The sequence below is a fragment of the Pangasianodon hypophthalmus genome, chromosome 28, assembly GCF_027358585.1.
Source record: "Pangasianodon hypophthalmus isolate fPanHyp1 chromosome 28, fPanHyp1.pri, whole genome shotgun sequence".
In the NCBI taxonomy this organism is placed as follows: Eukaryota; Metazoa; Chordata; class Actinopteri; order Siluriformes; family Pangasiidae; genus Pangasianodon; species Pangasianodon hypophthalmus.
This window is the reverse complement of record NC_069737.1, coordinates 17,154,021-17,166,476: the sequence shown is the minus strand read 5'-3', so window position 1 is coordinate 17,166,476 and position 12,456 is coordinate 17,154,021. Positions and strand designations below refer to the sequence as shown.

The 12,456-nt window shown below is 40.5% G+C and overlaps 1 protein-coding gene across 1 annotated transcript in view; it reads left to right on the top strand.

The window, feature by feature from the left end:
* Nucleotides 1–30: 30 nt before the first annotated feature.
* The window catches only part of ank2a (ankyrin 2a, neuronal), a 57,858-nt gene continuing 45,432 nt past the window's right edge, over nucleotides 31–12,456 (top strand). The window contains exons 1-6 of the mRNA XM_053230903.1: nucleotides 31–597; nucleotides 7,228–7,329; nucleotides 7,440–7,538; nucleotides 7,627–7,725; nucleotides 9,159–9,257; nucleotides 9,345–9,530. Of these exons, the coding sequence (XP_053086878.1) occupies nucleotides 532–597; nucleotides 7,228–7,329; nucleotides 7,440–7,538; nucleotides 7,627–7,725; nucleotides 9,159–9,257; nucleotides 9,345–9,530 (651 nt within the window). The 5' untranslated portion in view covers nucleotides 31–531. The remainder of the gene's footprint in view (nucleotides 598–7,227; nucleotides 7,330–7,439; nucleotides 7,539–7,626; nucleotides 7,726–9,158; nucleotides 9,258–9,344; nucleotides 9,531–12,456) is intronic.

Below are 12,456 nucleotides of genomic sequence, written 5' to 3'. Positions count from 1 at the left end.
ATCGATCTTTGCGCGCGCGCGTGCGTGTGTGCAGCTTTATTCTCGAGCGAGAGACGGAGTGAAGAAACTGCACTCCACCCGCGGTGCCGCCCGGTCTGAGCTCGTGTCCATCATCATCATCATCCTCATCATCATCAACATCATCATCATCATCATCACTGCTGCTTTTCTTTTTCTTCCTCAGTGTCAGCATCAGTTAATTATAATCCGTCTCTCGCGCACGCTTTCATTCTGCAGCAGAAGAGAAGAGCGCGTGCTGCGGAGATTTCACATCTCTCTCTCTCTCTCTCTCTCTCTCTCTCACTCACTCGCACGGTTATAGAGGCTCGCGCTCTGCTCTGTCACACGAGAAGAGAAGAGAAGAAGAGAAGAAGAGGAGGAGGACAGAGGACGTGGTCGCGCGCTGACTGTCTGCATCAGCATGCACCGGAGCTGAGGGCTCTCCCACCGGCCGCGCGAGCCTTCTTTTTGTGATTTGTGATTAGCGCGCGGACACGGTGTGTGTGTGTGTGTGTGTGAGAGAGAGAGAATATGGCCTCCTCGTGCAGCAGTTCGCCGGAGGGAGGATCCCCGCCGCATCAGGGCCGCTTGCGCCAGGTCAGTGCGGGAGAATGCGGGAGAATGCGGGGGTGCGGGGGTGAGGCTGGGTGATGAGAGGCGTTGGCCTGGTGACTGAAGCTCGCGCTCATGTCTGTTTGATCATGTGTGTCAACCGAACAGCTGTGGGCCTACTGTGTGTGTGTGTGTGTGTGTGTGTGTGTCCGCGCGCGCGTGCTGTCAGTGTGTCTGAGGATTCGACTTAAAGCACACACTTTCCAGTTCTTTAGCCATCTCAGGATCACGTGCCAGTCCAGTATAACAGTAAACTGCCTACTGATTAATGCACAGTACCAAGGTCACTGTGTGTTACTGTGGTGTGTGTGTGTGTGTGTGTGTGGATACTGTACACAAAGTCATAAACGTGTAACCGAATGCTACACATGTTATTGCTTTGCAATGATGTCATACATCAGAAACTGTGTGTGTGTGTGTGTGTGTGTGTGTGTGTGTGTGTAATAATGCTTCCTGCTGGGGAGGTCGGTTTCAGATTTAATCAGATTTCAGTAATGGACTGTGCTCTCTCTCTCTCTCTCTCTCTCTCTCACACACACACACACACACACACATCAGAACATCGTCTCATCTATACACAGACACACAAAATACAATTACAATCTCTATTTCCACTGCCACTCCCTGTGTGTGTGTGTGTGTGTGTGTGTGTGTGTGTGTGTGTGAGAGTGAGTGGGAGTAACTGAATGTGTGTATGCTGTGTCATCATTTAACTGTGTATCAGCTTTATACTGGGGGTCTTATAAACACACATCTACACGTCTTTATGTTCCTGGTAGGATTTCCAGCTGAAGATGTGTGTGTGTGTGTGTGTGTGTGTGTGTGTGTGTATCCTATAGTCCCTCTCTCTCTGACACTCGGTCAGATGTTTACATTACATCCTTAGATTATGTGTATCTCAGAGTCAGTCACTCTAACACTCTCTCTTACACCTATTAGCCTGTTAGCATGTTAGCATGCTAACCTGTGACTTCTATTTACACTGCAACACAATTTACTGTCAGAGGAAACACACACATACACACAGAGAGACTAAACCAAGTTGAAGTAGTGTGTGTGTTTCTCAGGTTTTGCATTGTTCCTTTTTTTTTTTTTTTTTGGTTCTTCTTTCAGTTCTCAATATTTTTATTCTTCAGCATCATTCTCCTGCCTGTGTGCTAGTGTGTGTGCGTGTGTGTGTGCGTGCGTGTGTGTGTGCGTGTGTGTTATTGACACTAATGTTAGTGACCTAGTGGGAAGAGTTTCAGCTTATGATACCTGAAGTGGTTTAAACGATCGGATTTAAATCTGTTTCAGAAGCGTGTTGGAGTCTTGCAGTATGATCTGTAAGTATGAATGAATCGTCTACACACCAAAACCCAACCTTAAAAGCTAAAGTCTGTGCATGTGTTACTCAAGAGCTTCCTCATGGACACTGTTCTACTGAGAACAAACACCATTAAAATGATCAGAGGCTAATGCTGATGGTGAATAGGTGAGCTCTGACACTGGAGCTGTTCAGTGCTGAATCAAACAAGCCAAACTGGCAATTCAAACAAATCAGATCACTAAAGTGAGCTGTGATGAGGATTACTAATTCCAGGAAATGGCATTATGCCCCGCCCCCTCTTTAGTCCAGCCTGGGTTAATGATATATGACTCAGCAGTCTCTCTCTCTCTCTCTGTCTCACTCTCTGTCTCACTCTCTGTTACTAACCACTTTCTCTGTTACTGACTGTTTCGCTTGTCTTTTTATTTATTCATGTGCACTTAAAGCTTCTGAATTCTGCTGAAGCTAATGCTCAGACTGTGACCTCTATAACGTCATTTTCTTTTAATGTCACAGTCACCCTTATCCACAGCAACTTACAGAAGTGCTTCATAGTTTCCGTCACAAACAAGTGAGGTCAAGTAAGTATTCAGACACTTTTGTTGACTTGTTTGGTTGACTTATAAGTATGAGCAAAAAAGTGTGGATTCATAAACATGAACAAAGATATGTTTAAAAGACAACACTGGAAAAAAAGGGAAAAAAGTATTTGGACACCACATATTACCAACATTAGTATTTTGTTGCAAACCCAATGTTACTACAGCTTTGAGCTGTCTACAGTAAGACATCTTCAATTTAATTCAGTTAAAGTTTTGCTCATGTAGCACGTTATGTAGCACGTTTAACAAAGGACATTGTAACAAGAAGCTTTAAAGAAATGGATATGGATTTAGATCCCTAAGGATTGAGCCAGAGGCGATGGTGGCGAGGAAAAACTCCCATAGAAGACATGAGGATGAAACCTTGAGAGGAACCAGACACAAAAGGGAACCATCCTCATCTGGGTGACACCGGAGAGTGCGATTATAAATCATTTCTCTTCTATAACTGTATATTATAGAGTCAAGTAGTGCTAAGTGTGTTGAAAAGATTTTTTATTTCATTAGTGTTTTTAGTCTTAAGTCTGTAGTTTCCAAGTGAAGTTATCTACTGAATAATTAATTAGACCTAAAGCATAAACCATTTTCAGTAAGTGCAATCTCTAGGCTATCCAAGTGAGACCATCCACAGCCATCTTGAATCTTTAAGGTGTCCATGTGGTACCATTCAGTGAGTGATTCTCAGGTGAAAGAAGCTCCAATCAGGAGTAGTGCATATAGGTTTTCAGCCTAGACTTAAACACTGAGACTGTGTCTGAGTCTCAAACACTAATTGGAAAGCTGTTTCATAACTGTGGGGCTTTGTAAAAGAAAGCTCTGCCCTCTGTTGTAGTCTTATTCTAGGTACTAATGAAGAGCCTGCACCTTTTGATCAAAGTAGGCGTGGCGGATCATAAAAGATTAAAACTTCACTCAGGTACTGCAGTACTGGACCATTCAGTACTTTATAGGTCAATAGTAGTATTTTAACAATAAAAGGTGAAATTTGTTTGGGAGCCAGTGCAGTGTGGATAAGATAGGGGTGATGTGGTCATGTCTTCTGTTTCTAGAAAGGACTCTCGCTGCTGCATTCTGGACTAACTGGAGTTTGCGTATGCATCTACTGCCTGTGGTCCTAGTAATTGTGCTTTGGTACTTTTGGTTATTCCACATCCAATTTCTGATGTCCTTTACACATCCCTCAACTTTGCTAAGAGTCTGTCATCTGGCTTTGCTGAAACATGTAGCTGTGTGTCATAAGCTTAGCAATGGAGGCTAATATTTACAAATAATGTACACAAAGGTAGCATATGTAGCACATACAGTATACTGAAACCTATATAGGAATCATCAATTCCTTAAGGTCATGAGGGTCCCTCTGATAGACTCACAAGTCAAGTTCAAGTCAGGAGAATTTAATCCCAGGGCTAGGCCATGCAAGGTCTTCTTGAGTTATTTTGGCTGTATATTTGGGCTCATTGTTGAAACATCCATCTTCTCCTCAGATTCAGTTTCTTGGCACATTAGATTAATTCTCCTTCAGTGTGTCCCGGTATATCGCACTGTTCGTGTTTCCTCTGATGGCATGTAATGCCTCAGTACAGAAGCAGCACCTCCGTACTTCACTGTGAGTATGATGTTCTTAGGATCATATGCACAACCCTTCTTACTCCAAACATGATGAGCTGGATTATTGACAAAGAGTTCTATTTTTGTTTCATTTGACCAGAGTATATTGTTCCAAAACAGTTCCGATTTGTCTAAATGCCTTTAGACACACATCTCTGTGCTTATTTTTTAGCAGAGTAATTATGCATGAGGTGTTTTACTGGAGATGAGGTACAAGTCATTGCTTATTGTTCTTTGTGTAACTGAGGTTCTTGTTGCTTTCAGGTATGAATCTCTTTTCAAGTGACTGTTGGCTTCTCTCTTACTTTCCTTATCATTAGTCTTAGAGCACATTGTGAAATCTTGAGTGGTGCATGTGTCTGGGGATGATTAGTTGTGCTTCCATGAAATTTCCACTTGCATATTATCAAACCAGTTGTACTGACAGAGGACTTTAAGGACCTCTGTAGCTTTTTCTATATGAGTGTTGTTTAACATTGTTTTCCCTAAGAAATTTAGGAAGAGTTATATTTATGGCATTTGGCAGACACCCTTATCTAGAGGGATTTACATCTACACAACTGAGCAGGTAAGGGCTCAGCAGTAGCAGCTTGGTGGTGCTAGGATTAGAAGGTCATAAGTTCAAATCCTAGCACCACCAAGCTGCTACTGCTGAGCCCTTACCTGCTCAGTTACCAAAGCTCAGAAGACCTGTTAGGTCTGTTTTTGGCTTTGTAGTTGCATGCAGGTGACCATCAGAGTTTTAAATCTGATGCAGCCGCTATAGGAAACCAGTGGAGGAACACAGCAATGGGTTGATGTGAAGAAAACACACAGATATAAAAATCCATTTCCTCCTCAATTTTGTCTCCTCAGTTCCTCCTCAGTTTCTCCTCAGTCCCTCCTCCTCATCAGTTCCTCCTCAGTTACTCCACCTTCTCAGTTTCTCCTTAGTTCTACTCATTTCTTCTCAGTCCCTCCTCCTCCTTAGTTCTTCCTCAGTTCCTCCTCAGTTGTTCCTCCTCCTTCTCAAATTCTAATCAGGTCCTCCTCAGTTCCTCCTAACTTCCTCCTTCTCCTTAGTTTCTTCTCAATCTGTCAATCCTTCCTCCTTAGTTCCTCCTCAGTTCTTCCTGAGTTCCTTCTCCTCAGTTCCTCTTCCTCCTCAGTCACTCTTCAGTTCCTCTTTCTCCTCAGTTCCCCTACCTCCTCAGTTCCTCCACAGTTCTTTATCATTTCCTCTGTGTGTGTGTGTGTGTGTATATGCGTGATGGACAGACTGAATCACTGTTTCAGCCGTGTGCATACATATAATTCAGGAAGTGTATGTGTGTGTGTGTGATGGACAGAAGCTGTTTGTAAGTTCAGCAGCTGGAGGACGAAGCTTAACTTCTGAATAATTAATGACCAACCAATCAGGGCTTCCGGTAACACTCAGAGGGGCAGGGCTAATCAATAACACACAGATGGAAGAGTTTGTTACTGTGGATGAACAAAAACACAACAGCATTCTGCACTGCTGATGGAGTAGTGTGTGTGTGAGATTATCATCTGGAGTCTGTACGCTTTTATCTTTTATTGATCTGTCTCTAGTTTTTTTGTGCTTGGTGTGTGTCTCCCTCTAGTGGTGAAGCTGAAATACCCCCAAACACACACAGACACACATGCGCGCACACCCATCACTGTTTCTGCCATGTGTATATATATAATTCTGGAAGTGTGTGTGTGTGTGTGTGTGTGTGTATGCCCATTACAGAGCAGAGCGCTGACAGTGAGCAGTGATGTAGATATGGGTGAATATTCATTATGACCATCATCTGTCAGTGTGAATTTACACTCTTTACCATTCCATCAGTGGGAAAGTTTCACACTTTATATCTGTTTAAGTATTTCAGTAAGTGTGTGTGTGTGTGTGTGTGTGTGTGTGTGTGTGTACATACAGTATTGTGCAAATGTCTTAGGCGCATATAAAGAAATGCTGTAGAGCAAAAATGCCATCAAAAAATAATGAAATTAAATGTTTCTACATAAAAAAATCCTATAAAGAGCAGTAAACAGTAATAAATGAAACAAAGTCAGTATTTAATGTGACGATCCTTCACTTTAAATAAATAAAGCAGTATGTGAGGTGCAGTGTGTGCAGTTTTATAAGGAAATGAGCTGGAAGTGTTACTGAGCATCTTGCAGAAGCAGCCACAGTTCTTCTGGAGACTTTGACTGTCGACTCGCTTCTTATTTCTGCAGCGAAACCCAGCAGCCTTCATTATGTTTTTATCTGAAAAGTGTCTCTTATGGAATCTGCTGCTTTCTTTACTGACATTTTTCTGTAGCATTTCATTTTGTGCTGGAAAACTAATGTTTGGAAGTCATAAAATAAAAATCTGTAATAAAGTCTAATACTTTTGTACAGTACTGTATATATTTATATCTCTATCTATGTGTGTGTGTGTGTGTGTACATATATATATATGTATATATATATATATATATATATATATATATATATATATATATATATATGTGTGTATAGATATATATACACACACACACACACACACACCATCCACACCTGTACATTTCATTTATGCAGTTATCCAACCATGCCACGGTTACACTCACAGAGATCACACTTTTTTCCCCATTCTGATGAGAACATTAAGTGAAGCTCTTGACCTGTATCTGCAAGTCCACTGGGAAGGGTCTAAAGGTAGATTGTTCCATAAATTTTAAGAGTTGGCCAACAGAACAAGTGGAACATGGGGAACAGAACACAGGTCTGTAAAAGAACACAAACTATTATTTATTCAGAAATGGTCCATGGCCCTGTTCAGTTGGCCCTGTTCAGTTCAGTGTTTAATAAAATTTTATACAGTTTAAAGTTTCAGATTAAAGTATGAAACCTTCCCAATAAAACAATCTGTATTTCCTCAGAGAAGTGTGTGTGTGTGTGTGTGTGTGTTAAAGGTAACTGTTTCTCTTTGTGGTGTTGGTAGTTGGAGATGGTTTGTGGTGGGTTCTGTAGATAAAGCTGTTGTACTACACACACACACTCTTTCACAGTGTTAATATTAGACTTGTGCTCACTTTAGTGTGTGTGTGTGTGTGTTGTCTCTGCAGTCGGACAGTAACACTAGTTTCTTGAGAGCAGCAAGAGCCGGAAACATTGAGAAAGTTCTGGAGCTTCTGAAGGGAGGACAAGACATCAGTACCTGTAACCAGGTAATCACACTCATACACACTCCATCTGCTGATAATCATAATTTAGTGAATTTTTTTTCATGAAGTGAAGTTGTGTAACATTCACAGTGTGTGTGTGTGTGTGTCTCTAGAATGGGTTAAATGCTCTTCATCTCGCTGCTAAAGAAGGTCATGTGGAGCTGGTGGAGGAGCTGCTGGAGAGAGGAGCAGCTGTAAACTCAGCTACCAAGGTGCAACACACACACACACACACACACACACACACACAATCACAGTGCCAATTTAAATCTCTGTCCTTCTCTCTGATTGGCTGTGCAGAAAGGAAACACTGCTCTCCACATTGCCTCATTGGCTGGTAAGAAGGAAGTGGCTAAGCTGCTAGTGAAAAGAGGAGCAGATGTGAACTCCCAATCACAGGTAAGAACCTCCCATTACCGCCCACAAGCCAATCACAGGCTGTATCACTTATGCTATTTCGGCATTTTAAAACAGAGCAGGTAGTATGTACTGACAAGCGTTAATCAGTCACACGACCAGCAGTAATCAGTCACATAACCAGCGTTAATCAGTTACATTTACATACATTTACATTTATGGCATTTGGCAGATGCTCTTGTCCAGAGAGACTTACTATAGTGCTTTGAAGTCTATCAAAAATACATTCTGATATTGGCTCACTAGGTCACAAACTAGGAACACCATCAGTCCAAAACTCTGTTGGGGAGGAAATAGACAAGCGCTCAGACAATACATTTTTTATTTTTTTGTAAGTGCTTAAGAACTTAAGTACTTTATGAAGAGGTAGATCTTTAGATGTCGTTTGAAGTCGTTTGCAGACTGCCAGTGACTCAGCTGTTCGGACATCTAGGGGAAGTTCATTCCACCACCTTGGTGCCAGAACAGAGAAGAGTCTCGATGCAGGTCTTCCTCGTACCCTGAGAGATGGAGGGACCAGTCGAGCAGTGCTAGAGGATCGGAGGGAGCGTGGTGCAGTGCGAGGTGTGATAAGTGCTTTGAGATAAGTGGGTGCTGGTCTGTTTTTGGCTTTGTAGGTAAGCATCAATGTTTTAAATCTGATGCAGCAGCTACAGGAAGCCAGTGGAGGGAGCGCAGCAATGGGGTGGTGTGGGAAAATTTAGGAAGGTTGAAAACCAATCGTGCAGCTGCATTCTGGATCAGTTGCAGAGGTTGAAGATCAGAGCGCTCAGAGGCAGACCTGCCAGGAGTGAGTTGCAGTAGTCCAGTCTTGAAATGACAAGCGACTGAACAAGCACCTGAGTGGCCTGTGTGGAGAGAAGTGGACGAATTCTTCTGATGTTATGAAGGAGAAATCGACATGAGCGTGTTAGATTAGCGATGTGAGAGGAGAAGGACAGTTGATTGTCCATGGTTACCCCAAGGTTGCGTGCAGTAACCGAAGGCGAGATCAGAGAATTGTCCAGGGAGATCACAAGATCCTGAGATGGGGATGAATCACCTGGGAGTCACATGACCCATATTAGTCAGTCACATGGCTAACATTGAACAGTGATATTACCAGTGTTGGTCACATGACCAGTGTTAGTCAGTTCACATGACCACTGTTAATCAGTCACATGACCAGCATTAACCAGTCACACAACCAGTCCAGTGTTAAGCAGTCACATGACCAACGTTAGTCAGTCAAGTAGTTGGCGTTAGGCAGTCATATGACCAGCATTAACCAGTCGCATGACCACTTCTCTAGTCCTCACTGATTAAATCAGCCCGTTTATAAAGCATGAATAACTTGACTTAACTGTTTTATACGAGTCAGTGTGAGATTAGTGACTCAGCCACTTACACAACTGATTCAATGTGTGTGTACACAGAATGGCTTCACTCCACTCTATATGGCTGCTCAGGAGAATCACCTGGATGTGGTGCGCTACCTGCTGGAGAATGGAGGAAACCAGAGTACAGCCACCGAGGTGTGTGTTGGTGATGGTGTTTGTGATGGTGTGTGTGATGGTATTTGTGTGTGTGTGATGGTGTGTGTTTGTGTGTGTGCTGTACAGGATGGCTTCACCCCGTTAGCGATCGCTCTGCAGCAGGGTCATAACCAGGTAGTGTCTCTGTTACTGGAGAAAGACACTAAAGGGAAAGTGCGTTTACCTGCACTGCACATCGCCGCCCGCAAAGATGACACCAAGTCTGCTGCACTCCTGCTCCAGAACGACCACAACGCTGACGTCCAAGCCAAGGTCATACACTCTCTCACACACACACACAAACACACACACTGCTGCACTACTGCTTCAGAATGAGCTTGTCTTGTAGTGTTAATGTAGGCTGAATGTAGTTTTTATTTAGTGTTTATGTAGTGTATATGTAGGATGTATGCAGTGTTTATGTAGGTGTAAAACCCTACATTTTTATCACGTCCTTCATTAAAGGACACACACACACACCTTTCGGCTTCGGCTCATCCACACACTCTCTGTTTTGCCTCTCTCTCTGCAACACACACACACATTGTACAAAAGAACCAGATTAATTGCCCACAAGTTCAGGCTCATTCCTGGAATCACTCATTCCTTCTTCTGGACTCCACCCTCCATTCACAAACGGCGCATGATGTTTATGTTTATGTACTCTGAATGTAGGGTTTATGTAATGTTTATGTAGGCTGAATGTAGGGTTTATGTAATGTTTATATAGGCTGAATGTAGGGTTTATGTAATGTTTATGTAGACTGAATGTAGGGTTTATGTAATGTTTATGTAGACTGAATGTAGGGTTTATGTAATGTTTATGTAGACTGAATGTAGGGTTTATGTAATGTTTATGTAGACTGAATGTAGGGTTTATATAATGTTTATGTAGACTGAATGTAGGGTTTATGTAATGTTTATGTAGACTGAATGTAGGGTTTATGTAATGTTTATGTAGACTGAATGTAGGGTTTATGTAATGTTTATGTAGACTGAATGTAGGGTTTATGTAATGTTTATGTAGACTGAGTGTAGGGTTTATGTAATGTTTATGTAGGCTGAGTGTAGGGTTTATGTAATGTTTATGTAGACTGAATGTAGGGTTTATGTAATGTTTATGTAGACTGAATGTAGGGTTTATGTAATGTTTATGTAGGCTGAGTGTAGGGTTTATGTAATGTTTATGTAGGCTGAATGTAGGGTTTATGTAATGTTTATGTAGACTGAATGTAGGGTTTATATAATGTTTATGTAGACTGAATGTAGGGTTTATGTAATGTTTATGTAGGCTGAATGTAGGGTTTATGTAATGTTTATGTAGACTGAATGTAGGGTTTATGTAATGTTTATGTAGACTGAATGTAGGGTTTATGTAATGTTTATGTAGGCTGAATGTAGGGTTTATATAATGTTTATGTAGACTGAATGTAGGGTTTATGTAATGTTTATGTAGACTGAATGTAGGGTTTATGTAATGTTTATGTAGACTGAATGTAGGGTTTATGTAATGTTTATGTAGACTGAATGTAGGGTTTATGTAATGTTTATGTAGACTGAATGTAGGGTTTATGTAATGTTTATGTAGACTGAATGTAGGGTTTATGTAATGTTTATGTAGGCTGAATGTAGGGTTTATGTAATGTTTATGTAGGCTGAATGTAGGGTTTATGTAATGTTTATGTAGGCTGAATGTAGGGTTTATGTAATGTTTATGTAGACTGAATGTAGGGTTTATGTAATGTTTATGTAGGCTGAATGTAGGGTTTATGTAATGTTTATGTAGACTGAATGTAGGGTTTATGTAATGTTTATGTAGACTGAATGTAGGGTTTATGTAATGTTTATGTAGGCTGAATGTAGGGTTTATGTAATGTTTATTTAGACTGAATGTAGGGTTTATGTAATGTTTATGTAGACTGAATGTAGGGTTTATGTAATGTTTATGTAGACTGAATGTAGGGTTTATGTAATGTTTATGTAGACTGAATGTAGGGTTTATGTAATGTTTATGTAGACTGAGTGTAGGGTTTATGTAATGTTTATGTAGGCTGAGTGTAGGGTTTATGTAATGTTTATGTAGACTGAATGTAGGGTTTATGTAATGTTTATGTAGACTGAATGTAGGGTTTATGTAATGTTTATGTAGGCTGAGTGTAGGGTTTATGTAATGTTTATGTAGGCTGAATGTAGGGTTTATGTAATGTTTATGTAGACTGAATGTAGGGTTTATATAATGTTTATGTAGACTGAATGTAGGGTTTATGTAATGTTTATGTAGGCTGAATGTAGGGTTTATGTAATGTTTATGTAGACTGAATGTAGGGTTTATGTAATGTTTATGTAGACTGAATGTAGGGTTTATGTAATGTTTATGTAGGCTGAATGTAGGGTTTATATAATGTTTATGTAGACTGAATGTAGGGTTTATGTAATGTTTATGTAGGCTGAATGTAGGGTTTATGTAATGTTTATGTAGACTGAATGTAGGGTTTATGTAATGTTTATGTAGACTGAATGTAGGGTTTATATAATGTTTATGTAGACTGAATGTAGGGTTTATGTAATGTTTATGTAGACTGAATGTAGGGTTTATGTAATGTTTATGTAGACTGAATGTAGGGTTTATGTAATGTTTATGTAGGCTGAGTGTAGGGTTTATGTAATGTTTATGTAGGCTGAATGTAGGGTTTATGTAATGTTTATGTAGGCTGAGTGTAGGGTTTATGTAATGTTTATGTAGGCTGAGTGTAGGGTTTATGTAATGTTTATGTAGGCTGAGTGTAGGGTTTATGTAATGTTTATGTAGACTGAATGTAGGGTTTATGTAATGTTTATGTACGCTGAATGTAGGGTTTATGTAATGTTTATGTAGACTGAATGTAGGGTTTATGTAATGTTTATGTAGACTGAATGTAGGGTTTATGTAATGTTTATGTAGGCTGAATGTAGGGTTTATGTAATGTTTATGTAGGCTGAGTGTAGGGTTTATGTAATGTTTATGTAGGCTGAATGTAGGGTTTATGTAATGTTTATGTAGACTGAATGTAGGGTTTATATAATGTTTATGTAGACTGAATGTAGGGTTTATGTAATGTTTATGTAGGCTGAATGTAGGGTTTATGTAATGTTTATGTAGACTGAATGTAGGGTTTATGTAATGTTTATGTAGACTGAATGTAGGGTTTATGTAATGTTT